At 41.2% G+C, this 27476-nt stretch overlaps 1 protein-coding gene across 4 annotated transcripts; it reads left to right on the top strand.

Moving 5' to 3' along the window:
* Positions 1 to 208: 208 nt before the first annotated feature.
* On the top strand, positions 209 to 21913 carry Upf3b (UPF3B regulator of nonsense mediated mRNA decay). Of its 4 annotated transcripts, none has more exons than XM_051140853.1 (11): positions 209 to 462; positions 1311 to 1417; positions 1581 to 1687; positions 3659 to 3757; positions 6304 to 6414; positions 8367 to 8410; positions 8830 to 9012; positions 9402 to 9440; positions 11351 to 11511; positions 12412 to 12463; positions 12541 to 12689. In XM_051140853.1, exons 1-11 carry the CDS (start codon positions 307 to 309, stop codon positions 12544 to 12546), a joined length of 1065 nt encoding a protein of 354 aa, XP_050996810.1. In that variant the 5' UTR covers positions 209 to 306; the 3' UTR covers positions 12547 to 12689. The 4 variants fall into 4 exon arrangements, with proteins under 4 accessions (XP_050996810.1, XP_050996807.1, XP_050996808.1 ...); XM_051140850.1 differs by lacking the exon at positions 12412 to 12463 and adding an exon at positions 20762 to 21913 and having other exon boundaries at positions 210 to 462; positions 12541 to 12841; XM_051140851.1 differs by lacking the exons at positions 9402 to 9440; positions 12412 to 12463 and adding an exon at positions 20762 to 21913 and having other exon boundaries at positions 212 to 462; positions 12541 to 12841.
* Positions 21914 to 27476: the final 5563 nt, after the last annotated feature.

Here is a 27476-nt window from a genome sequence, read left to right as displayed (position 1 = left end):
GAAGTTGCTAATGACGCGCAAAGGGGCGGGCCCTGAGGGAATCTGGGCCGCTTGGGGATTGGACAGCCCAGGGACTAGGCGGGCGGGAAATAAAGACCAGGTGTTAAAACCTTAACTCGGAGCGAAGCTGGGTGCCTTTGAACTCTCGCGAGATCTCGGAGAGCCCAATGGAACGTGGAGCTTCGCTTATTACTAGGGGCATTTGTTAGGGGGGCGGAGCTCCTCTGGGTTCTGCCCGCGAGTCGTTGGTGCCCGGCATAGCGGCATAGCTGCTGAGCCACGGCTCTGAGGAGAGGAACCGTGGCCATGAAGGAAGAGAAAGATCACAGGCCTAAGGAGAAGCGAGTGACGCTGTTAACGCCTCAGGGTGCCACAGGCAGCTGCGCTGGAGCTACTGCTGAAGGCGCCAAGGGAGAAGATCGGCAAGATCGCAACCGGGAGAAGAAAGAAGCTTTGAGCAAGGTGCCAATGGGCTACTGGCCCAGGAGAGGGCGGGACGTGTACACCGAGCGGGGAGGGTGGCTCGGAACGGGGCTGCTCTCTTCCTCTTCCAGGTTTCTAGTCAGTTTCTAGCTGAATGAAAATTGCTTCGCTCTTTCTCACGCACTGGTGGAAATGGGATTAGCAGGTTCTCCTCAAGCCCCCGAGGTGGGGGGCGGGGAGGGGGAGGAGCGGGGGGCGGGGAAGAGGATGAGGGAGAAGGAGGGTTCTCAGACAAGAAAGGTTTAGGGCAGAGTTGCGGCTGTGGGTGGTCACGGAAGAGGGGAGCGGCAGTAAAGATAGGGGAGCTCTAATCGGCTTGAATTGCTACATAGTCCTTGCGACACCAGGGGCGAGGGGTGTGAGTAATTGTGGTGTAAGTGTTAATGGAGGAGGATTGGGGGGGCATTTTAAGGGACTGATGACCTGGAGGGGCAGAAGGGCGAAGGGTAAATAAATGTTTTGCTTGTGTTAAGCAGAATGGAAAAAAGGGGGTTCATTTAGCGAATGTTAGACATGTGAGAGAGAAGGTTTCATGACTTCCACGATAGACCCGGATTCGTCGACCTGTTTACCGATAGATCCGGACAAGAATGGGCTTTAAACTGCAGGGTTGCTGATTAAGAGCAGAACGTGAGATTGTTCTTGCGTCAGAGTTTGCATAAACCCGCGTTATCACTACCTTTGACTAATTCTGCGCTTTGGGCTGCAGAAGATGCCGTATTTTTATAAGCGCTTCTGTATTGTAAAGCCGATCATCAGGAGCCGTGATTCGGGTTTGCCAGAAAGTTGATGTGTACTGATTTTACTTTCCTCATTCGTTTCCTAAGGTGGTAATTCGAAGATTACCTCCCACTTTGACCAAGGAGCAGCTTCAGGAACATCTTCAACCTATGCCTGAGCATGATTATTTTGAGTTTTTTTCTAATGATACTAGGTAAAAAAAATAAAAATAAAAACGGGGTGGAAAAATAGTCTTGTCCTTTTTATCCTCCTTTTCGTTTTTTTGAGCTAGTTAGTTTCTTTAATATGTATGTACATGTCTGCAATTCATCCAGACACCTGCAACCATATTCACATCAATGCTTTCCCCTCCACAGTCTGTATCCTCATATGTATGCCAGAGCATATATCAACTTTAAAAACCAAGAAGACATTCTTTTATTCAGAGACCGATTTGATGGCTACGTATTCCTTGACAATAAAGGTGAGTCTTTATAAGGTCTAGAAGTTTGCTATTTTTACATTTCAAGAATGTGTTCAGCCATTTTTGATACATGCCTGTAATCAGAGCTCTCAAGGCAGAGGCAGGAGAATGACTGAAAGTTTGCGACCAGTCTGGAAAGAGAGATGCTGGGGGAGGGGAGAGAGGGTATACAAAACAATGCCAAGCAGGTACTTCTTTCTAAACTCCTTTAACATAAAATGTGTAACACTTAGAGAATTTTTATAACCCTGAGATGTTTTTATTAACTTATTTTTTCTTTGGTTTGACCCAGTGAATAAAATTGCCACTATTTCTCCCTATGTAACACTTTTTTAAATCTTTTAAAAAAAATTTATTTAGTATTCTGTATACAGTGCTCTGCCTGCATGTACTCCTGCAGGCCAGAAGAGGGCATCAGATTATTATAGATGGTTGTCGGCCACCATGTGATTGAGGGGAATTGAACTCAGGACCTCTAGAAGTATAGTCAGTTCTCTTAACCACTGAGCCATCTCTCCAGCCCCCTATGTAACACTTTAAACTTAATTTAAATATTAACTTTATGCTTCAAAGATCTGAATCAATATCATTTATATTAATAGTCCTCACTTATCAGGCTGGGATTTAATCCCAGCACATTGGGAGGCAGAGGCAGGCAGATTTCTGTGAGTTTGAGGCCAGCCTGGTCTAGTGATTCCAGGACAGTCAGGGCTACACAGAGAAACCCTGTCTGGAAAAACTAAAAAGAACAGAAAAAGAATATTGTTTATCTTTCTTACAATGCTGTATATAACTAACGCATCAAATTTTAACAATTACAAATTTCTGACTTAACTCTCAACTCACTTTTTGATTTTTTGAGACAGAGTTTCTCTGTATCACTCTAACATTCCTGGACTCACTTTGTAGACTAGACTGACCTTGAACGCACAGCGATCCACCTGTCAAGATCTGGGATTAAAGGCCTGGGACACCATGCCTTTTTATTTTTATTTTTTATTTGCTATTTGCTGCTTGCAATGTTTACCAGAATGTATCCATTTGCCATCTTTCATTTGGTTTTATAATCATAGACAAGTGACCTGGGTTTTGGCTAGTTTTATTTCCTCAATTATGTCAAGTCTGCAAATATTAAATCCTTGTTACGGTATATGTCAATAAAAGCGGAAGGCTTGACAACTGTGTCTGTCCTACTTGTGTGTACTTAGGATAAAATAAGGGCCTTTCACTCTCTGCTACATTCTCACCCATGCCTCACTTTATCAATTTTCCCAAACTAGCTATTTTTTTTTCTTGACTACCATTTTTATTCTAGTAGACAGCAGTGATTTCCCACTTAGCTCAGGGGTTCAAGTTGTACAATATTTTCATTTCTTTATCTTTTACATCTGATATAAGTGATAGGCCTTATCAATGTATAATTTTCTTACTTTTATTACATGTATTTGTTTAAGACATAGCCTGTGTCTTCAGGCTATGGCACATGTGTTCTGTCTCTCCTACCATGGGGGTCCTGGGAATTAACTTGGGTTATCACCCTTGGTGACAAGTTTACCCATTGAGCCTTCTCACCAGCCTTTTGTGGTTTTTTTTTAAAATTTAAATTACATTTATTGTGCTCTTACAGAGGACTAGGGTTCTCTGCCATATCTCCTTTTGTTCTTGTTGTTGATTGAAATAGGATTTTGTGTATTACCCAAGATGGCCTGAAATTCTTGGGCTCAAGCAATCTTTGCCTCAGTTTTCCCAGTAGTTGAGACTATAGATACATACTTGCTGTCATATTTTTAATTATGTTATCAGTGCCAATTCTATAATTGTGTTAATCTAGTAAGGGTGTTTGCCTTTGGGAAACTATTCAAATGACTGTCATCTAAGTAGGTCTAGAAAACAGTAGGTTGATTTGCTTGTGCCCACTTTTAACATCTTTCTTAAAGCAAGAATGACATTTGTTTTTGTTTTCCCAAACAGGTCAGGAATATCATGCTATAGTAGAATTTGCACCTTTTCAAAAAGCTGCAAAAAAGAAGATTAGGAAAAGAGATACAAAAGTTGGGACTATCGAAGATGGTACAGTATAGCACCAGTTATATACTGCTATTGTTGGATTTTTAAAAAATTCTTTTGCATAATGCTTTTGTGAGTTAGACTCCAGTATGTTAAACTAGAAAACACACGAATAAATTGAATGAGAAGTGTTATGCCTATAGAAGCTTTGCTGAGTTGTCAGAGTGGGTGTGGGTTTTCCACAGTATTTCCCTTTTCTTTTGGCTAGTAGCATTTCATTCCTCTATCACTGAGCAGTAAATCAGTCTGCTGATTAGGAAATGGTAAGGAGAATCAGTTTTTAAGCAGTAATAGCTACTCCTGGCAGCTTCCTACTGTTGCTGTGATTTAACTTTTAGTTTCAGTTATCTTTCTAAAACAAGGTTTGCCTATGGTAGAAAACTTTGTAAATTTTTTGAGATTTATTTACTTTTATTTTATATATGTGGGTATTTTGCTTACATATGTCTGTATACCACTTGTGTGTCTGGTGAAAAGAAGCCAGAAGAGGACATTGGGTCCCCTGGAACTCGAATTATAGGCAATTATGAGCCACTGTGTAGGTGCTAAGAATTAAAGCCAGCTCCAAGAGCAGTCAGTGTTCTTAATTACTTAGCCAACTCTCTACCCCAAAAGCTTAAAAAAAAACTGTACTGTGTATACTGGGGGTGGGGGGTACACAAGTGTAGAGGTCAGAGGGGAGATTGTAGGAGTTGGTTCTCTCCTTTTACCATGTGGGTCTTGGGGATTGAACTCGGGTCTTCAGATTTGGCAGCAAATATCTTTACCCTCTGAGCTATCTGGAAACACACCCCCTCCCCCAAGGGGAAAAAACTCTTATTTATCTCCAAGTACTTCATGTAAAGCAACTGATATTGTCAGTCTAGTCTCCTAAACTTAGAATATGTAGGCAACAGTACAAGGAGTTCTTAGGCTAAACAGAAATATAGGAATGGAAAACTGAAATAATTTCCATGTAAGGCAAAACCAACTCCAGATTTTGAGTTTTTGGTAACATGTTAGATAACCACTGTATGGCTCTTATTGTATTGGGTAAGGCTTTAGCACCAGTATTTTACTTTTTATGTGTATAGATGTTTTGCCTGCATGTATATTTATGCCCCCACATGTATAGGTGGTCCCTCCAGAGGCTAGGAGAGGGTGCTAAATCCTTTAAAATTGGAGTGACAGAATATTGTGAGCCACCATTGAGTTGTGGGAATCAAACCTAGGGCCTCTGAAAGAGCAGCCAGTGTGTTTTTTGTTTTTTTGTTTTTTTTTTTTTTACTTTCTTTCTTTCTTTCTTTTTTCTTTTCTTTCTTTCTTTCTTTTTTCTTTTCTTTTTTTTTTTTTTTTTTTTTTTTTTTTTTTGTTGTTGTTTGGTTTTTGGGTTTTTTTTTTTTTTTGAGACAGGGTTTCTCTGTGTAGCCTTGGCTGTCCTGGACTTGCTTTGTAGACCAGGCTGGCCTCGAACTCACAGCGATCCACCTGCCTCTACCTCCTAAGTGCTGATAGCCAGTGTTCTTAACCACTCAGCCATCTATCCAACCACCAGCCCCAATATTTATGTCAGATTGATCTTTTAGAATTACCTTGTTGAATTTCTGTCATTTGTTACAGCTCTTTTTTGATATTACAGATCTTAAGTATAGAATACCAAATAATAGAATGACTCAGGTGTAATTATTTTCCTTTCTTAGGACAGAGATATCTAGGAAAGAACTCCAAGAATCACCAAACTCTCCAAATTCCTATGTTGAATTTTCCTAAAGTGGCCTGTGCCCATGCACAAATTGCTTACATGCTATTAACTAATACTCTATAATTCCCATTTCTCCTAAAAGTGTGGTTCTGGATTTGTAGGAACCGTGGATTTTTTTCTCCTGAGACTCTGGGGCTCAAACCTAGTGTCCCACCTGTGCCAAGTAAATACTCTCAAACTGAGCTGCAAAGGGGTGTGGTGGCACACATCTTTAATCTCAAGCACTGGGGAGACAGAGGCTCTCTGTGAGTTTGAGGTCAGCCTGGCTGTTAAAACTCTTGTCTCCAAAAAATAAAAATCAAACTGAGCTGCAACCCTGGGCCTGGAGCAGTGCCACACCTCTTGTTAATGTGTTCTAATGTGGTCTCTCATTTTTCCTGATTCCTCTGTTAAACCAGACTCCCATGGTAGGTATCAGTAATTTGAGCTCCAAAGAGTAAGTAGCAAGTTAAGCCCTAGTAATCTATCTTGTGTGGGTGTTCTTTTTTTGTTTTTGTTTTAATTTTTAAAATCTTCCATATAGTAGAAAAATATCCTTCTAAAATAAATATCTGTCCTAAGTAACAGTTCCTTTTTTGTTGTTTCTTTTCTTAACTTAGAATTTTTATTTTATTTGTTATTTAAATTTAAAATAAAAAAAGCATGAATAAAGGAAAGTATCATTCTTGAACATGTTAATCTGGGTGCCCTTTATCGCTAGAATCAGTCGCAGATAGACAAACCAAAGAGAGTTTTCTGGAGTTGATGCACAACTGAAGGCCACGAGTTTCTCAATTATAACTTTCTGGTTCTTTAAATGATTATTTAGATCCAGAATACAGAAAATTTTTGGAGAGTTATGCCACCGATAATGAGAAAATGACATCTACTCCAGAGACATTGCTGGAGGAAATAGAAGCCAAAAATCGAGAATTAATAGGTAAGTAGGAAAAGAATTTTTAGCAAATGGCTTTTTTATCAGACTACCTAAGTCTGTCTCCGCCTGCTTGATTTGGCAGATGTAATGTATGATGTTGAAGGCATTCCCTGAGACTGCTTCAGCTTGAATGCATGCAATAAATACCTGCCTCACAGGAAGTATTGGGACACTGCACCCATGAAACAAGGATCTAGTGGCTTCCTTAGTGTTACAGCCAAAGTTTAAAGCTTGTTATGGGGGCTGGAGAGATGGCTCAGTGGTTAAGATCATTGTCTATTCTTCCAGAGGTCCTGAGTTCAATTCCCACTCATAACCATCTATAATGGGATCTCACACCCTCTTCTGGCATGCAGGTGTACATGCAGATAGGGCACTCATACAATAAATAAATAAATAAATAATCTTTTAAAAAAGAAATAAAATTTGTTATGGGCTGCGTAGCCAATGAAGAACAATCGATCTCTCTTAGCATTAAGTTCTTATTCCTAAAAATTGACCTAGTAATCTAAAACAAACAAACCTGAAGTTCATTACTATAAAATTGAGACTCTGAGAAATTTCAGCTTAGATGTTGGTTCCAAGCAACCAATTCTAACAAGTGACATAGTGTTTGACCCAAGATTTCCACTCTAGGAATTTATCCCACAAATTTGTTCCATAAAGCTACCTACTCAGGAAGCTAAGGCAAGAGGATGGAAAGTTAAGGCCTGCCTGGGCTACAGTTTGCTTATGGCTAATTGGGCAATTTAGTGAGGAAAAACCAAACCAAACCAAAAGACAGTAATGCTGGTGTACTCTTACAGTTCCAGCACTGGGGCGATATAGGCAGGAAGATCAGAAGTTAAGACTATCTTTGGTTACATAGTGAGTTCAGACCAGCTTGAGCCATATTAGACCCTATTTCTAAGCAAACCAAAAAAAAAAATTTTTTTTTTAAATGTGCTCAAAAAGATGTCATCAAGGCTAATATTGTTCAACATGTTGGAAAATGAACTAAAATTCCTTTTTTAAAATTCATTTTTATTATTTTGTTTGCTTGTTTGTTTATTGTTTTGAGATAACGTTTCTTTATGTAGTCTCTATGTCCCAGAACTCACTATGTAGACCAGGCTGACCTCGAACTCAGATCTGCCTGCCTCTGTCTCCCTAGTGTGCCATTATGTGTCTTGCTGGTGTTTATGTGTGTGGGAAGAGAGTATATACACATGAGTGCAGATGCCTGAGGAGGCCAAAGGCTTTAGAGTGATTGAGCTACCCAATGTGGGTACTGAGAATTGAACTCCGGTCCTCTGCAATAGCAGTACTTGCTCTTAACCACTGATCTGTCTCTCCAGCCCCCTTAAATACATTTTTAAAACTTGATTTCTTTTAATGAATATGTAGAATTAGCTCATTTCTGGTAGCTTCCTTAGAATAAATTCCTAGAGTTAGAAATAGGGTATCAGAATAATTGGATGTTTGTAGCACAAACCTGTCCCCACAGTTTCTATCCAGTTGAACAAACTATTTTGAGACAGGGTTTCTCTGTGTAGTCTTGATTGTCCTGGACTCACTTTGTACACCAGGCTAGACTTGAACTCACAGAGATCTGCTTGCCTCTGCCTCCCTGAGTACTGGGATTGCTGGTGTGCGCCACAACACCCTAGCAGTTGTAGATTTTGTTTTTAGTTTTGGGTTTGTTTTGTGTTTGTTTTTTGAGACAGGGTTTCTCTGTGTAGCCTTGGCTGTTCTGGACTCACTTTGTAGACCAGGCTAGACTTGAACTCACAGTGATCTGCCTGCCTCTGTCTCCTGAGTGCTGGGATTAAAGGCATACACCACCATGCCCAGCCAGTTGTAGATTTTGTAAAGGGTGTAATTTCCTCATCTTGAGTGGGTAGCAGGGAATGACTAAGAGCAGAATACTTCCCAGGGTTGACAAGCATTATTAATAATCTGCTTATGCTTTATAGCTAAAAGGACAACCCCACTTTTGAGCTTCCTGAAGAACAAGCAGGTGAGAGTTCATTTTGGTAGTTCTCTTGATTCTTAATTAGTTCATAGTAAATAAACATTTGAGAGCCTTGGGGTCCTACAGGAAAAATAGCTATTTTCCCACAGTTAGCCCCTAAAAATCTAGGTTTTTTTTTTTTTTCTTGGTCATTTTATTCATGGAGGATGTGGGCCTTAGGATTTACCCTACAGACCTGGAGCGAGTTCTGCTATCCCAAAGGCACTCTGGATCCCATGAAAGCATCAGGGAATGCACAAAGGAAGGGGGTTTGAGTAGGTTCTGGCCTTGAGTCTTGGGGGAATGGGTAGTAAGGGCATTGTAAGCAGGAAAGAAATCAGGTTAACAGGCACCCAAAATGCCTTTGGGATTAGTTGGGAGTTTGGTTACCTTTGTAATTGGAAGGGTTGTGCTGGTATTTCTAGAGAATGAGAGAAGAAAAGAGAGAAGAAAGGAGGAGGCGAGAAATAGAACGGAAAAGACAAAGAGAAGAAGAGAGAAGAAAGTGGAAAGAAGAGGAGAAACGTAAAAGGAAAGATATAGAAAAGCTAAAGAAGATAGAGAGAGTTCCAGAAAGGGAAAAAATAAAGGATGAACCAAAGATTAAGGTACGAAAATGATAGAAACTGACTGCATGCACCTGAAAATTGCATGTATCTATTTATGCATGAGCTTTGTGTTGTTGTGAGTTTTGGTTTGTTTTTGCACTTTTGGGAGGGGAGGCTATAGAAATAAAAAGATTTCCTGTCACACAAATAGTATTAAGTTTTAAGCTTAAGATGACTTAGAGGGGTTCTATAGATTACCCAATGCTATCATCCTTCATTGCAGACCTGTTTTAAGTCACTAATAATGTTTGCTGTGTGGGTTACTAGTCTCTCAGTTCCTAGTAAATGAGGACTTTGGTCTGGCTTGCATGAATTTGGGGTTTGATCAGCTTTTCTTTCATAAATGATACATGAAGTTGCCTCATCTGTTTGTTTTCCACTGTCTTCAGGTACACAGGTTTCTGTTACAAGCTGTGAATCAGAAAAATGTAAGGATCAAGTACATGATACAGAGCACCTAGTATCATGTCATACACTCAGGTCTTAGCTAATAAGAACTTTTGGTGGTGGTTGTAGTGTTACGTGTTGAAACCCCTTCAGACTGACTTGGGTCTTTGTGAAATCTGATCTGTTTAACATCTCTCTTTAAAAGGAAACCCAAACCCATGCATGGTGACTCATCATGGCAGGAGGGTTTAGTTTGAAGCCAACCCAGCCTGCAGTTCCAGAACCTACCTCAATAAAATAGGAGGATAGAATAAAATAGAGGGAGCCCAAGTGACACCTTGATGTTCTGCTGGTACCCAGAAGCCTCAGCAATATAGGTTCAGAGGAAAGTCGGGCTATATAGCGCCTTCTCATCTTCTTATATGCCTCTGCTAACTGGCTGCTACGGGACAAGAATATTGACAAATAACCTGCCTTAAGTGCTTTCCCTTCTCACGTGATTCCTGAGTTACCTTCTTGCATCTAGGAATCTGAGCAGCAGACGCTTATTGCTGTGTTGCATATAGGAAGAGGAAAACTTGTAGAAAGATCTCAGCCTTGCTGCTTCCTTCCCAAGGGCATGGCTTGGGCAGCCCTTGCTCCAGGTAACATCCCAGAGAAGTACTTGCAGCTAGACCTTCGGAAACTCTGACAGCATCTCGCAGATATGATGGCATGGTCGCCTTATACTTTTCTGGAAAAACAGCAGTTTGAGGGGCCGGGTTTCCTGAGTGTCTTTTGGGGTCATCATTGCTGATGCAGGGAAAGCTTCCACCTCAGTTCCTTCCAGCTGACTCTCTGTCCACCATGCCACCAGTGATTTGACTTGCTAGTCCTCATGATGAGTAAGACAGAAGGTAGAGCCAGCCATGCTAGAGAGCTTCTCTTATGTTCTTATTAGAGTAATGAACACCTTGGCATCTAACACAGGTAGATAGATGTTCATTAGAGAAATGAGAATGCTTAAATGAAACCTGCACATCTGCCCTCATTTTATTTTGGAGCCTTTTTTGCGTCAATTTTGGATTCCCATTTGTAGTTGCTGTGTGTGCTGAAGTAGCTCATGCTTAAGTCTGTGGTTCCTTTGCCTTTTGCTTGGTGACTTGCATGATGCTCTCTCCCTGAGATGAACCTCTTATGATGCAGTTACTATGATATTTTGTTTGTTGCCTAAGAATCTCTGCCTATCCTACACCTAGCAGAAGTATCCAAGCTACCTCTTTAAAGCAATGATGTCAGAGTGTCATATGTGGCAGTGAGTTGAGATGGAATCTCAACTTTCTGTTGTATTGTATTCTGTTCTCTTGGATTTCAAAAATCCAGTGTCAAGTAGTGCTTGCTATTTATCGCTAATGTTAATGTGATTATACCATCATAAATATGTTATTCTCAGGCTTAAGGCAGAATCATCCCCACAATGGATCTCTCCTTTGGTTATGTATTCCAAGTATATACATAAGAAAAACAAAAACAAAAATTATATTGACTCACTTAAAAGTTTGACCTGTAGCCGGGTATGGTGGTACACACTTTTAACCACACTAGGGAGACAGATGTAGGCAGATTGTAATTTCCTGGCTAGCCTGGGCTACGTAGTGAGAACTTGTCTCAAAACTCCTTCAAAAGCAGTTGACCCATTTAAAACCAAAGGAGTCTTGATCCCATTGGCACAGGATGATGAAACTACTTCCTGTGGGGAGAATGGCACTTTCACATTAGTAACTTCCTTTTAGTAACTCACTGTTGTGCAGTAGCTGTTCACTGGGAGTTTGAGACTAATGGCAGAGATAAGGGGCCTTCTGCAGTCTAAATTTATAATATTACTGTGGGGTTTTTTGATAGAATCAGAAGGCAGTGCCCCAGTCACCAGAATTTAAAAAAAAAAACAAAACAAACATTTTCTTTTTAAAAGCTGCTCAGGAAACCAGAAAAAGGAGATGAAAAAGAACTTGATAAAAGAGACAAAGTCAAGAAACTGGACAAAGAGAATCTGAATGAAGAAAGAGCCACTGGGCAAAGTTGTACTCTGCCCAAGCGTTCTGATGTCGAACTGAAGGATGAAAAGCCAAGGAGGTCAGTGAGCAGTGAGAGCTCTTAGACATCTTTCATCACTAGCCACTAGTGTAGACGTCATGTCCTGGACTTGCATGGAGTTAAATTATTTGCTTGTTTGAGTGCCATATACACCTGTAGTAACACTCAGGAAGATGAGATAGGAGGATTGCTAGTTTCAAGGCCAGCCTAGATGACATAGTAAGCTCTTGGCCAAAAAATTGCTTTATATGGGGTAGAGGGAGAAGGAAAGGTTTCAAATAGTCTAGTGTCTCCATCTAGGTGAATGACCTTTGTTTTTCTTCTCTCTCTCTCTCTCTCTCTCTCTCTCTCTAAATATTTATTTATATGGGGCTGGAGAGTTGTCTTAGTGGTTAAGAGCACTGACTGCTTTTCCAGAGGTCCTGAGTTCAATTCCCAGCAACCACATGATGGCTTGCTACCATCGATACTGGGATCTGATGCTCTCTTCTGGTATGTAGATGTACACACAGAGCACTCTACAAGCAGATAGAGCCCTTATATACATAAAATAAATATTTAAAATGTATATGCTATTAGAGTGTGTCCTGTGTGTACCATGTGTACATGATTACAAGTGCCCACTAAGGCCAAAGGTGTCAGAGCCCCCTGTAGCTAGAGATGTAGGTGGTTGTGAACCACCCGTTGTGGATGCTGGGAACCAAACTTGGGTTTTCTGCAAAAGCAATAGGCTCTTAACTGATGAGCCAGCCCTCCATCCCTGACTTACATTTTTTCTTATTTTCTAAAATGCTACTACTTTTTCCTCAGCTGTATAAGTACACCCTCATTAGGATGGCCAGCTTAGAATCACGGTGTCCTTACATTTGCAATTGCAGGATGTTGAAGATTCAGGCTTGCCTTTTGTTCTGTTCTGTTTTGTCTTGTTTTGTTTTTCAGACAGGATCTCCAGTATTTGAGGCCAGCTGGTTGTGCTAGGACTTGGCCCCAGGTACTTCATGCATCATTAGGCAAAGCACTCTGTCAATTGAGCTGTATCTCCAGCCCTCTTGCTTATTTTTCATGCAGGCCTGATGATGACAGTGTCAGAGATTACAGAGAGAGGGACCGGGATTACGAAAGAGATCAGGAACGCATTTTCCGAGAAAGAGAGAGGCTGAAGCGGCAAGAAGAAGAACGCCGAAGGCAGCAGCAGAAAGAGCGCTATGAGAAGGAGAAGGCTTTTAAACGAAAGGAAGAGGAAATGAAGAGAGAGAAAGAGGCACTTCGAGATAAAGGAAAGAAGAGTGAGACTACAGAGTCAATATGCGCCCCAGAAAAGGTTGAAAAAAAAGAGGAAGTGGTTAAGAGAGACCGCATAAGGAACAAGGTGCTGCTGCATATTTATTAAAGTTCACTGTTTTGATGAGGCTTTTTTCCATTATTACAAGTATAAATGGAAAGGAATGTGTGTTTTCCCCACCCCCACTAGGCACTGAATCCTTGTGAGCTTTCTGCCAGTGAACTTCATCCCCAGCCCCTATTGTGCAATTTTTTCTTTTTTTCTACATTTATTCATTTATTTGCTTTGTGTATGTGTGTGTGTACATGAGTGTGTGAAAGTGCACATATGTCCCAGTGCATGTGTGACAGTCAGAGGACGATTTGTGATTGAACTCAGGTTGTCAAGTAAGTGTCCTTACCATCTATCTAATCAGCGCAATGGTAATTTCTTTCTCTTTTCTTTTTGTTTTTTGTTCTCAAAATAGGGTTTCACTGTGTAGCCTTGACTGTCCTGGAGCTCACTTTGTGGGCTAGGTTGGCCTCAAACTCTCAGAGATTGGCTTGCCTCTGCCTCCCAGGTGCTAGGATTAAAGGCGTGCATCACCATGCCCAACTCCAAAAGTAATTTCTTTTTGTTGTTGTTTAGTTTTGTTTTTTCAAGACAAGGTTTCTCTGTGTAATGGTCCTGGCTGTTCTGGAACTCTTTGTAGACCAGGCTGGCCTCGAACTCAGAGATCTGCCTGCCTCTGCCTCCCAAGTGCTGGGATTAAAGACATGTGCCACCACACCTTGCAGTAACTTCTTAATATCCTATTAATTCATATTCAGAGTTTCCAAGTTGCATTCATGTCTTTTTAAGTAAGGGCTAGAAGCAAGGTTCATAAATTCTATGTGGTTAAAATCTCTTTTGATCTAAGCAAGTTCCCTTTTGTTTTCCGACATTTAATTGTTTATTGCAGAAACCAGTTTGTCCTGTAGATCTTCTCAGATGCAGATGGGCAAATTTAAAATTTTTCATCTCATTGAACATATATTCTATGTATCTTTTACAGTTGGTAATTAAATGCCAGTACTATGATAGACAGCAGCATGAATGAAATCATATGTTCAGTCTCTACTATTAAAAGTTTATAATGAAACAATTTTAAAATGAAATTAATAGTTAAATTTAGGCTGGAAATCAACAAACTCTTTTTTTTTTTTTCTGGAAAAGACCAGCTGGTAAATACATTAGGCTGTATGAACTATACATTCTCTGTCACAACAGCTAAACTCTGTAAGAAAACAGGGATGGATGGTATAAAAATAAGCTTGGGGTTGGGGAGTATTTCTCAGTGGTTAAGAGTGCTTGCCTAGTCTGCATGAGGCTCTAGTTTCAATCCCAGCACAGCAAAAAAAAAGAGGGGGGGCAGGGAGTATGAATATATTGCATACAACTGTTGTCCTGAGCACACCTTTAGTCCCAGTGCTTGGGAAGGCAGAGGAAGGTGGATCCCCTTGAGTACAAGGCCAGCCTGGTCTACAGAGTGAGTTCCAGGACAGCCAAGGCTATGTGAAGAAATCCTGTTGGGGATGGGAAGAAAAACAAGCCAGGCATGGTGGTGCACACCTTTAATCCTAGCACTTGAGAGGCAGATGCAGGAGGATCTCTATGAGTTCAAGAGCAACCCGGTCTTTATAGGTCAGTGTAGGACAACCAGGGCTATGTAGAGAGACCCTGGATCAATAAAAACAACTGGAGATGTGGCTTAGTAGTTAAGAATGAATATTGCTTTTCCAGAGTCCTGGAGTTTAATTCCTCATGTCAGGCAGCTCACAGACATGTCATAACTCCAGCATCTATGGGCAACTGTGCACGCGTGCACACATACAACCCCACACACAGTTAAAAAGAATAAAAATCTTATAAAAAGGCTGAACATGGTGGCACACACCTGCAATCCCAGAACTCAGGAGGCAGAAGCAGGTGTATCTCTCTGCAAGGCAGCCAGATTTTTACAAATTTGAGAGCAGCCTGGTCTGAACACTGAGCTCCAAGTCAGCTAAGGCTACATAGTGAGACTGTCTCAAAAAACAATGACAACAAAAAACCACCTAGTGTGTTCTGATCTAGAGACTTTGAATATACTCACGCTCAGTCTTGGACAAGACTATTCCTAACTGATGTTGTGCTTCCTTCTTCTTCTCAGGAAGAATATGGCACCTGGGGACCCTATTTTTGTTGCCTTAGTTGACTTATAAGGACACAGAATCTTCCTGTGTAACCTAGGCTGGCCCTGAGCTCATGGCAATCTTGCTTAAGCCAATCAAGTGCTAGGATTAAAACCATATGTTCAATCTCTAGTATTAAAAGTTTATAATAATGAGGGCTGGAGAGATGGCTCAGAGGTTAAGCACACTGTCTGCTCCTCCAGAGGTCCCGAGTTCAATTCCCAGCAACCACATGGTGGCTCACAGCCATCTATAATGTGATATGATGCTCTCTTCTGGCTTGCAGGTGTACATGCAGGCAGAGCACTGCATACATAATAAATAAATAAATAAATCTTTTTTTTAAGTTTATAATGAAACAATTTTAAAATGCAATTAATAGTTAAATTTAGGCTGGAAATCAACAAACTCTTTTTTTTTTTTTTTTTTTTTCTGGAAAAGACCAGCTGGTAAATACATTAGGCTGTATGAACTATACATTCTCTGTCACAACAGCTAAACTCTGTAAGAAAACAGGGATGGATGGTATAAAAATAAGCTTGGGGTTGGGGAGTATTTCTCAGTGTTTCTTAGGATTTCACAGCATACACCTGTGCTGAGTTCGGGTCTCCACTGTTGTAGGATGTTATGGTTGGGTAGATCTTGGGACGCCTGTGCCCACTGGAGCATGTGTACTACTTACTTGTCCTGCATGTCTCTCTTCCCCTCCTTCTCTCCCTTATTTTCACACTATTATTAATATTTATGGTGATGTGTATGATGGTTTTGCCTGCATGAATGTCTCTACATCCTGTGTATAGTGACTGAGAAGGCCAGAAAAGGGCATCAGATACCATGGAACTGGAGTTGCATATAGTTGTGAGCCACCATGTGGGTACTGCAAACAGATCCCAAATCCTCTGAAAGAGAAGCCTGTGCTCTTTAACTGCAGAGCCATCTCCCCAGCTCCTCTTTTTTCCAGTTTTGTCTGTCTACAAGGTCTCTGTAGCCCATGCTGGCCTTGAGCTCCTGATCCTCCTTTCTATCTCCCCAATCACAGGTGCGCACCACTGTGCCTTGCTTATGTCTCCCCATTTCTTAACATATATGCTCAAATCTATGTTTAAATCTTTTTCTTAATAGACCCCCTTAGAAAAAGATGTCATGATTGATCAATAGCAACTGCCCTTATTCTCGGAGATACAAGCTGAAATATTGAAATAGTTAGGAATCAACAATCTTGTCTATAGTTTCTTAAATGATTCTATAAGAAAATGTGTGGAAAAATGTGTACTCGTACATTAAAGACAGAAAAGGCGCTGGGCTTCGTGGCACACACCGTTAATCTCAGCACTCAGGAAGCAGAAGCGGATGGATTCCCTGTAAGTTCGAGGCCAGCCTGGTCTACAAAGCAAGTCTAGGACAGCCAAGGCTACACAGAAACCCTGTCTCAAAGAACCAAAAAATAAATAAATAAATGACAAAAGGCAAATGTGACAAAATGTTACCATTTGGTGAATGCTAGTAGGAGGATATGTGGGTATTCATAAGACTATTTTATAAAACATTTCAACAGATTTAAAGCTTTTCAAGATAAAAGGTCTGGGGGCTGGAGACATGGCTCAGAGGTTAAGAGCACTGGCTGCTCTTCCAGAGGTCCTGAGTTCAATTCCCAGCAATCACATGGTGGTTCACACCCATCTATAATGAGATCTGGTGCTCTCTTCTGGCCTGCAGGTGTACATACAGGCAGAACACTGTATACATAATAAATAAATATTTTAAAAATATTTTTAAAAAGATAAAACGTTGAGCCAGGCATGGTGGCACACACCTGTAATTCCAGCACTCGGGAGGCAGAAGCAGGGGAATCTCTGAATTCGAGGCAAGCCTAATCTACAAGGTGAGTCCAGGACAGCCAAAACTACATAGAGCAACCCTGTCTCAAAAAACAAAAACAAAACAAAACAAACAAACAAACAAACAAAAAAGAAAGATAAAAGGTTGACAAGGGGCCAGTAAGGTGGCTTAATGGGTAAAGTGCTCGCTGCCAAGCTAGACAACCAGAGTTCAATCCCTGGGACTCACATGGTAGAAGGAAAGAACCAACTCCTGCAGGTTTTTCTCTGACCTCCAGATGCTCATGTATATCTGTCTATGTATGTGTACATAAAAATCATTAAAAAGTCAAAAAGGCCAGGTACAGTGGTACATGCTTGTAATTCTAGCCCTCAGGAGGCTGAAGCAGGAGGGGTTTATGTTTGAGACCATCCTGGGCTATATAGTGAAATCTTGTTTCAGAGGGGAAACTAGCTATTAATACCATTAGCCTGAAATGTATTTTATGCAAGAAAAGGAAGATAAACATTGATGTCCCAGCAGTGTCTAGGAGTTATTGTTGTGCTTTTAATCCTTACAAATTCATGGGCTTAGAAATCTCTATTTATTATTTATACTTTCTCCCTTGGTTTGTTGTTTGTTTGTGACATGGTCTCAAATAGTCCAGGCTGATCTCAGAATTACTATGTAACTGAGGATAACTGAATTTTTGATCCTCCTGCTTCCACGTCTGAGTGCTGGGATTACAGGGATATACTGCCATGCCCTCAGCTTATACATTGCTCGGGCTCAAACCAAGAACCTTGTACATGCTAAGCAAGTAGTTATTAACTCAGTTAATAACTAAGTTATTATTAATCTTTCACCCTTCCCTTGGTTTTTGAGATACGGTTTTGCTACATAATTGAACTCAAGGCAATCCTCCCGTCCCAGCCTCTCAACTGCTAGCATTGCAGATGTGAGCCACAGTTCCTGACTTAGACATCTTCATTGCATTCTAACTTGCTATGAACAGCACTTCATTCTAGATTTTAAATTCATCGTGTCTTTGCACACCAGAAGCCCCATTACCCATATCTTTAAATATTACACAGGGGTCTCAGGTATTTTAAACATTTCATCTTGTGAAAACAGAAAAATGTTTTGTTTTAGTTGTTCAATTAGAAAAGGTGGTTTAGGGATGGGGACATAAGTTGTGTTGGGGTACTTGCCTGGCATGTAGCAGGCCCTGTGTTCAATCTCCAGGACCACATACAAAAGAAGAATAACACCTTCGGCTTAGTTGTCATAGATCAGGTAAGGTAGGCCTATAATTCGTTGTTGAATTCTCTTTGCGGGAGGAGGGGGGATAGGGAGCTCCTTATCCCTGAGTAAGCTTTGTGCGTGCAAATCAGGTATTCTATTGAGCCATACACCCCCAACCCTTTTTTGGTAAATCATAAATATATTATTGTTTTTGTGGTTTTGGTTTTCTTACTGTTTTGTTTGTATCTCAGGCTGGCCCCAAACTCAGTATGTACCTGAGGATGTCCTTGAACTTCTGATCCTCCCACTTCTACCTCTAGCATTAGAATTATGTGCTTGTGTCACTATGCACAGATTATGTAGTGCTCGGGATTGAACATGCTAGGCAAGTACTGTATCAAATGAGCCATATCCCCAGCCCACCACTTGCTAAATTCTTAAAATGGCTTACAAATTTTCTAGGGCCATATGGTCATAAAGCAAACATAGGACTTGAATTAAACAAGTCTGTAATTTATTGGATTACTGAGGAATATGCTTTTAAAGTGCCACCTTCTAGGGTGCTAGGTTGTACCTAAATTTGAGCACATGTTTTTAGCCAGGTATAATAACAAACTTCTATTGCGGAGGCTAAGGCAAGAAGATCATGAGAGCTTAGGAGTTCAAGATCAGCCTAGACAATACAGTGAGACTTCATTTAAGCAAGTTTGTGGTAATTTACATAGGATCTAACCTTATAATTTCAGAGAAGTTTCCATGCTTTTTGTTTTTAAATTCAGTGTGTGTGTGTGTGTGTGTGTGTGTGTGTGTGTGTGTGTGTGTGTGTGTGTGCAAGCATGTATGCAAGTGGAGGTCAGAAGACATATTGCAGGAATTGGCTCTTTCCTTTCTCCTTTTGGTCTCACTCTTTTAGCCATCTCACTGGCCAACGTTTTCATCCTAAATTAATTTCCATTTTCTTTTGCTAGGGATCAAACCCAAGACTTTGTTAGGCAAGAATTTTACCACTAAGCTAAATCCCCAGCCAAACCTAAACATCTTTTTGTGTAGTTTTGGATTATTTATTATTTATTTTTGGTTTTTCGAGACAGGGTTTCTCTGTGTAGCCCTGGCTGTTCTTGAACTCACTCTGTACACTAGGCTGGCCTCAAACTCAGAGAGATCCGCCTGCCTCTGCCTCCTGAGTGCTGGGATTAAAGGCGTGCACCACCACCGTCTGGCTTAGTTTTGGATGTTTACAGTTAATTTATTACATGGGACATGGTGGCTCATGTCTGTAACCCCAGCAGTCAGAAGTTTGAGATAGGAGGATTTCACGTTGAAGGTCAGCCTGGGCTACCTTAGGCTCTGTTCTTCCCCTCCCACCAAAACATGTAATATACTGGTGGAGAGCGACAGGTATGTAATTGTAGTTTCTCCAGTGATTTTCCCCCTAGGGCCAGTAATCTAACCCCTAGCTTTGATTGTATTAGACAACCACTCCGTTACTGAGCTACAGTTCAGCCCTTGTTGTAGTTTCTAAGATTAAGAAAAAATTAGAAAGCAGGTGTGGTGACACACCTTTAATCCAAGCACTCAGGAAGCAGAGGCAGGCATTAGTTCAAGGCCAGCCTGGTCTACAAAGTGAGTTCTAGGACAGCCAGAGCTACACACAGAAACTCTGTCTCAAAAAAGAAAAAAAAAAAATAGAGCTAATTACATAATCTTGAGATGGTTTTAAAAACTAGGCAAATAACATTTTATGTGTGTATGAAATTCTCAAAAGATTTAGTAAAATATTAGGTAATAGATTTCTCAAGATATATTACCATAGACATGTAATTTTTTTAAATTTTTAATTTTTTTGGTTTTTCGACACAGGGTTTCTCAGTGTAGCCTTGGCTGTTCTGGACCTGCTTTGTAGACCAGGCTGGCCTTAAATTCAGCGATCCACCTGCCTCTGCCTCCTGAGTGCTGGGATTATAGGTGTGCACCACCACGCCCGGCTTGTAAAGTAATTCTTAAATGACTATAGGTTGGGCATGGTATGCCCTTTTGTCTTGTTTTGGTTTTTTGAGACAGGGTTTTTCTGTGTAGCCTTGGCTGTTCTGGACTTGCTTTGTAGACCAGGCTGGCTTCAAACTCACAGAGATCTGCCTGCCTCTACTTCCCAGAGTGCTGGGATTAAAGGCGCCAGGCTGTTTTGACACCTTTTATCCTAGCACTCAAGAGGCAGAGACAGAAAATTCTAGAACATCTACAGCTACATTGAGAGACCCTGTCTCAAAATAGTGACAGCAGCTGTGGCTGATGGCAAAGGCCTGTAATCCCAGCTACTGGGAAGGCTCAGCTGGGGGAATATATATTAGGTATGAGTGTTCTATTTGCATGTATGCCTGGATGCCAGAAGAGGGCGCCATATCACATTACAGATGGTTGTGAGCCACCATGTGGTTGCTGGGAATTGAACTCAGGACCTTTGGAAGAGCAGGCGGCCCTCTTAACCACTGAGCCATCTCTCCAGCCCCTAGAAGATAGATTAATAAGTTCAAGGCCTGCCTGTTAAAGCAGAGCAATGGTGTTGTAACATGAATGTTTTGTTTTGTTTTAGGATTATCCCGCTAGCACAAATTCAGGTCTTTGCTCTGGTATGACTTAGTTTAGGGATATATGAGTGCATAATTTAGGGCTCTAGAATCCCCCATGTTAAAGCAGAGCACTGGTGCTGTAATATGAATTTTTTTTTTTTTTTTTTTTTTTTTTAATTTTTTAGGATCGTCCCGCAATGCAGCTTTACCAACCAGGAGCTCGAAGCCGAAATCGACTCTGTGCTCCCGATGACAACACCAAACCTGGGGATTCACCAGACAAAAAGCAGGAAAGTGGTATTAGCCATAGAAAAGAAGGAGGAGAGGAGTGAGAAGTCCAAGTGGTGATAGGTGTCCTGACTATCCAGGCAGCCAAAGAGCACGTTTATGCTATCCAGAAGTGCCTTCAGGGCAAAGGAACAGAGAAGAAAGGGAGTCGCTGTGCTGGTGGGATGCACTGCAGAGGAGTGTGTCTAGGCAGGGATAAGATTGCAGGCTCGGAATTGGAAGTACAATTTCATTCTTTTTTGCAGTTTCCACAAGTTAATTTTAATGTCTTAGAACAAGATGGGAGCAAGAACTTAACATCTTATGCCACAAGCAAAAAAGAGCAGGGCCTACAATCAATAGGTGTTCTTAACCCTGGCTTGGAGTGTCTTAGTTTGAGTCGAGCAGAAGCACACTAAGTCTTGTTGGGATCTGTTTTGCATTGTTGGTGTTGACTGTTGACTCTGTAGTATAGAAGCAACAAGCATGTAATTATAGCACAAGTAGAATGGAAGATAGAGCAAATTATGGCTGATGGAAAAGATTTAAATAGTCATGTTACATCTATATCCTATGTCTGAAGTTTTTGTAATTATAGCTTATTTTGTTTCCTTCTGTGATCTTAGCATCAAAAAGTATTTGTAAACATCTCGTTTTGCCTTTAGCCTTTTTTCCTATTAATAGGTAAAATGTAGTCCTTGGTTAGTTACTGACAATCTAGTCTTTATTTAATCTTAGGTCTGGTAATTTGAGTGCATACCCTGGAAGGAAACTACACCAATATCTGTTCCTGTTAAGTGGCAGCTTTCAGTCTTAGCTTGTTTTGTACTGCTGTCAATAAATTTTGACTTCACTGAAGTATGAAACTACATTTATTTATTCATGTACTGGCTTATTTGTGGTACTGGGGACCAAATGAAGGGCCTCAGGCATGCTGTGTTTGTATTCTACCATTGAGCTACAACCTAGCCAGCCCCAAGCCAAATAAGGTTAACTTTATTAAATAACTGTTGGTTTTAAGAAATTACACATTTGTTACTGAATTAAGTTCTTGGGAATTTTGAAAGGGGATAAATGATACTAATTTCTGCCTGCAATAGACAAGTAGAGGCTTTGACTAAGAAGAGAGAGGGTCAGATTATGGCTCACCATTCTTTTACCATAAGAACCAAAATGAAGATGGATTGTAGTGGTTCACACCTGCAGTCCCAACACTTAGAAGGCCTTAGGTGTAGGCAGGAATATTGATATGAAGTTGATATCATCCTGGACTCCATAGTAGGCTCTAGGCTAGCCCAAGCCACAAAGAGACTGTCCCAGACAATAAAATGTTTGCACAACATTTCTGAGCTGCTTCTTCACTTCCTTCCTGCCAGCTCCACCTAATATGGCATCTATCAGTTAGTTTATGGCTATTTCTTCAGCTTCGTTAACACATTTTCATTCTTTGGTAATCTCATACATATGTGCAACATATCTTTAAAAAAATCATTCTATTTAGCTGGGTGTGGTGGCACATTCCTTTAATCCCAGCACTTGGGAGGCAGAGGCAGGTGGATCTCTGTGAGTTCGAGGCCAGCCTGGTCTACAGAGTGAATCCAGGACAGCCAAGGTTACACAGAGAAACTCTGCCTTGAAAAAAATTATTTTATTTTGTGTATCTAATTGTTTCTATACATGTATTTATGTATACCACGTGAGTGCCTGGTGCCACCAGAAGGAATCATATCTTTTGAAACTGGAATTACAGCAGTTGTAAACTGCCATGTAGGTGTTAGGAACTAAAAGGGCTTCTCTATAGAGCAGCAAGTGCTCTTAACCACTGGACCATCTCTATAGCCCCCTATGCAATGTTATTGTATCCACCTTCCTCAGCTTTTTGGAAGATAGTTCCAAGAATCGGGTAAAAGAGCCACTAGAACTGATTGAAAGAGAATCAGCTGAAACTGAGAAAGTACATCCAAATAAAGGAAAATTTTAGGACAGTGGCTCAGCATGCCCCATGCCTGAGAGAGGTTTTCAAATGGGATACAAGAATTATGAAGTTGTCACCGGATATGGCCGTGTTCAGGCAGTAGTAAACTGGGCAGAGGGAAGCCATATCATAGTGTAGAGTGAATGGCATGTGGAAAGTGGAGATGGGGGCAAATAGGTCAAAAGACATTTGAACTTGAGAAACCTCTAGGAACTTATCTAATTTTAGATGGTCATTGAAGCATGGATTTTGTCACTTAGCCAAAGAGAATAAAAGTAGGGCAGACATAGAGCTAAAGCCCAGCCCGAATGAATTCTTACATTCCTATACCAATAAAAAATTATAGCTACAAAGACAGACAAGGAGTAGCCATGGAGTAGGAGAAAAACTACATATTCTCATGCTACTTAATCCGTAAGAATGTTTCAAGAAGTAATAGCCCTGGGTATGGTGTTGCAGACCTAGAATCATAGCACGTAGAAGAAAGAGACAGGGGGACAGGGGGACCAAGAGTTCAAGGCTACTCTTGGCTACATAGTAAGTTTGAGGCCAGCTTGGGCTATATGAGACCCTATATGAAAGCATCAAGAGCCGAGCGTGGTAGCGCATAACTTTAATCCCAGCACTGGGGAGAAAGAGGCAGGCGGATTCCTGTGAGTTTGAGGCCAACCTGGTCTACAAAGCTACTCCAGGACAGCCAAGGCTAACACAGAGAGACCCTGTCTTGAAAACAACAAAAACAAACAAACAAAAACAGTAGTAGTGAACAGGGCTGTGGATAAAGCTTGATGGTAGAGCAAGCAAGGCCTTGAGTTCACACTCTAGTTAGCACTAGAGAAAAGGGAGTGGCCAGCAGGGTTGGATGCTAGAGAAAACTCAATTATGATACTTACGAACCACAGCTGTGATGACTTCTAGACCATTAATGGCCTAGAGTTAAGGAAGTCATTAGGTTAAGAATAGATGCAGTTAGCATTTATAACTCCCCCCTCCCCGCCCCCCCCCCCCCCCCCCCCCCCCCCCCCCCGCAAGACAGTTTCTCTTGTAGTCCTGGCTGCCGTGGACTTGCCTTGTAGACCAGGCTGGCCTTGAACTCACAGCGATCCACCTGCCTCTCCCTCCCAAGTGCTGGGATTAAAGGTGTGTGCCACCATGCCTGGCATTTATAATTTTGTATAGAAGTCTGGCCTTGAAATAAAACAGTTCAGCTAGTGGTCATGATAAATGATCATTTCAAATACGACAAATACTAAAGTATGTTTAAAAAACATCTGACAGGAGGAATACCTGAGAGAATAACCAATAGTGTAGGTTTCTTGCAAAGGCTGGCAAAAAAAGCAGCCAAGATAGAGGTCAGAGGAACTGGTCTCAATAGAAGGTTACTCCGGAACCATCAGTAATGAGCTGGCACCTCCGGCTTCCCTTCTGGTCTGTTAGCAGCTGAGTAAACTCAGGGCAGGTGTCCTGCCAGCACCTCCCTCTGGTTCTTGCCTGACTTGTCCAGCTGAATCCAGCCCATTTCCCTGCCCCTTTCCAATTTCTTCCACTCCTTTATCCATTTAGCAAGCATTTACTATTCATTATGTGCCCGTCCCTAGGGACAAGAAGGAAAAAGCAAGTCCTTGTCCTTAAGTAATTCATGGTACTTCAGTGTCTAGAAACAAGTGGAATTTATCAGAAGTCAGTGTACAATGTGAGAAGGGCCCTGAGAGGACAAAATGCTTTGGGAGTCTCAGGCCTGTGAACTGCCAAGTGTTGCTGAGGAAAATCCCTAAACTGGATCACCTGGTTGAAATCACAGGTCGGCCCTCCCTCCTGCTAAGAAATTGTTTCATCTGTTAAGAACTGACATTTGGCGCAGGCCTTTAATCCCAGCAGAGATAGAGGCAGGTGCATCTCGGTGAGTTTGAGGCCAGCCTGGTCTGCAAAACAAGTTGGGGACAGCCATTGCTATATAGACAAACCCTGTCTCCAAAAAAACAAAACAACAAAAAGCCAACCAAACAACCAAAAAAAAAAAAAAAAAAAGAACCGAGATATTTTTCACAGAGCTGCCTTTGTTTCACTTTCTTTTAACTCTTTTTTCTTTGTATATCTGAGTGTGATAGAGGCCCGACAGAGGTACTCAGTCCTCCGGAACTAGAGTTACAGATGGTAATGAGCCACCATTGTGGGTGTTGGGAATGTAACTTGGGTCCTCTGCAAATAGTACCAGTTTAGGCCAGGCATGGCACATGCCTTTAATCCCAGCACTCGGGAGGCAGAAGCAGGTAGATGTCTGAGTTCAAGACCAGCCTGAGTTCCAGGACATCCAGGGGTATGTAGAGAAGTCTTGTTTCAAATCCTGCCCCTCCCAAATAGTAGTACCAACTTTTAACCACTGAGCTATTTCTCCAGCACTAATTTTAATTTTTACTATATTTTGTAGAGCTGTGTGCATATGACATAATGCATGAAAGTTGGAGAACAATTTTGGGGATTTGTTCTCAGATATAAGGTTTACCTACTGAGCTTTTTTACTGCTCCCACCTTTGAAATCCCCAGTTTTTTTCCTTGGTGTCCCCCTCCACCACATTTATTTATTTTGAGACAGGGTTTGTCTGTGTAGCCCTTGCTGTCCTGGACTCACTTTGTAGACCAGGCTGCCATCGAACTGTCAGAAATCTGCCTGCTTCTGCCTCCTGAGTGTTGACATTACAGACGTGTGCCACTGTGCCTGGCTATTTTTTAAAAAAAATTTTTTTGAAACAAGGCCTCTCTATATAGCCCTGGCTGTCCTAGAATTCACTCTATCAACCAGGCTGGCATCACTCACAGAGATCCATTTGTTTCTGCCTCCTGAGTGTTGGGATTAAAGGTGTGTGCCATCATGCCCCACCTCTGCTGCCATAAATCATAACTAACTTCATGTTATTTATGAAAATAAACTTATAGAAGCCAGGCACAGTGGCATATTGTTTATAATACTTGGTACTCAAAAAGCTAAGGCAGGAGGATCACTTTAAGTTTAAGGCCAACTGGAGCTATATAGTGAGTTTGAAGCCAGCCTCAACTACATTTTAAGACCCTGTATCAAAAAATCAACAATAAACAATAAACTCATAGGAGCTGGCCATATCTTGATAGTAGAGTGCTTTTCCTAACATGCATACAACCCTGGGTTCCATCTCTAGCAACACACACAAACACACACACACGCACGCACACATGCACGCATGAGTAAGATTTTATAATCTTTTTATTAGCCAGGCAGTGGTGGTGCATGCCTTTAATGCCACCACTTGGGAGGCAGAGACAGGCAGATCACTGTGAGTTCGAGGCCAGCCTGGTCTACAAAGTGAGTCCAGGCAGCCAAGGCTACACAGAGAAACCCTGTCTTGAAAAACCAAATGATGATGATGATGATAATAATAATAAATAATAATCTTTTATTATTTTGTGTGTATAAATAGATTTCCCGACAAATGTGGGGGTAAAGAGTTCATTCTACTTTGGTTTTCTCTTTTTTTTTTGGCACAGATTTAATTTTCTGGGTTTTATTAGTTTTTTTTTTTTTTCCCCGAGATAGGGTTTCTCTGTGTAGCCTTGGCTGTCCTGGAGCTCACTCTATAGACCAGGTTGGCCTTGAACTCACAGAGATCCACCTGCCTTTGCCTCCCAAGTGCTAGGATTAAAGGTGTGCACAACCCCACCCAGCTCTGGCTGTTTTTAATTTGTGTGGTGCTGGTGATTAAATCCAACCCCTCACTTGTGCTAAGCAAGTACTCTACTATTGGGCTACGCTTTTGAGTTCCTGATTTCTTTAAAATTAAAGACAAAATGGAGACAATTCAGATAGTGGGTAAGTGGACAACAGCTGTTTTGGTTGGTATTTCAAGACAAAATTTCTCTATATAGTACTGGCTGTCCTGTATTTGTAGACCACAATGGTCTTGAACTCAGAGATCATCTGCCTTTGCCTCCTGAGTGCTCACCACCAAACCAAGTTGTTTCTGTAGCTCGAGGACCATTTCATTAAAATTTGAGAAGAAACACATTCACACTTGTAGTGAGAAGTTTTGAATTTTTGGTTTCTTAAAAACATACCAGGCGGTGGTGGTGCATGCCTTTTATCCCAGCACTTGGGAGACAGAGGCAGGTGCATCTCTGAATTTGAGTCCAAGATGGCCAGGGTTCCACAGTGAAACCCTATCTTGGAAAAAAAACAATAAATAAATAATAAATAGAAATAGGGCAAGGCATGGTGGTGCTCACCTCTAATCCCAGCACTTGGGAGGCAGAGGCAGGCAGATCTGAGTTCGAGGCCAACCTGGTCTACAAATTGAATCCAGGAGAGCAGGGCTACTTACTATACAGAGGAATTCTGTCTTGAAAAAGCAAAAGCAAAACAAAAAACAACAACAATAACAACAACAAAACCAAAACAAAACCGAAAAACAAAAACATAGAAATAGTATAAGACTATGTTTTTGTTTTAATCCCATGTATGGGGATATGCTATGATTTGCCTCTTGCTCTGGTGGGGTTGTGATTTTGCCAGATGCAGATAGTTTCTAAGACTGTGACATTTGGAATTCTGGGGACTTCTCAGAGGGTATATAAATGCTAGGACCTGAGAGGCAGGAGGGTTGTTGGTTGTGGTTTATTAAGTAGTCCTG

Source organism: Acomys russatus, chromosome X (genome assembly GCF_903995435.1).
Source record: "Acomys russatus chromosome X, mAcoRus1.1, whole genome shotgun sequence".
Classification (NCBI taxonomy): Eukaryota; Metazoa; Chordata; class Mammalia; order Rodentia; family Muridae; genus Acomys; species Acomys russatus.
This window is presented reverse-complemented; position numbering and strand designations above follow the sequence as displayed.

What these genes read in the sequence shown, in the direction of transcription:
- Upf3b (XM_051140850.1), top strand. Translation starts at nt 307, where the DNA reads ATGAAGGAAGAGAAAGATCACAGGCCTAAGGAGAAGCGAGTGACGCTG. An exon ending in CGTATTCCTTGACAATAAAG is followed by an intron (nt 1,688 to 3,658) that starts GTGAGTCTTTAT and finishes TTTCCCAAACAG; the next exon opens with GTCAGGAATATCATGCTATA. An exon ending in AAGGATGAAAAGCCAAGGAG is followed by an intron (nt 11,512 to 12,540) that starts GTCAGTGAGCAG and finishes TTTTTCATGCAG; the next exon opens with GCCTGATGATGACAGTGTCA.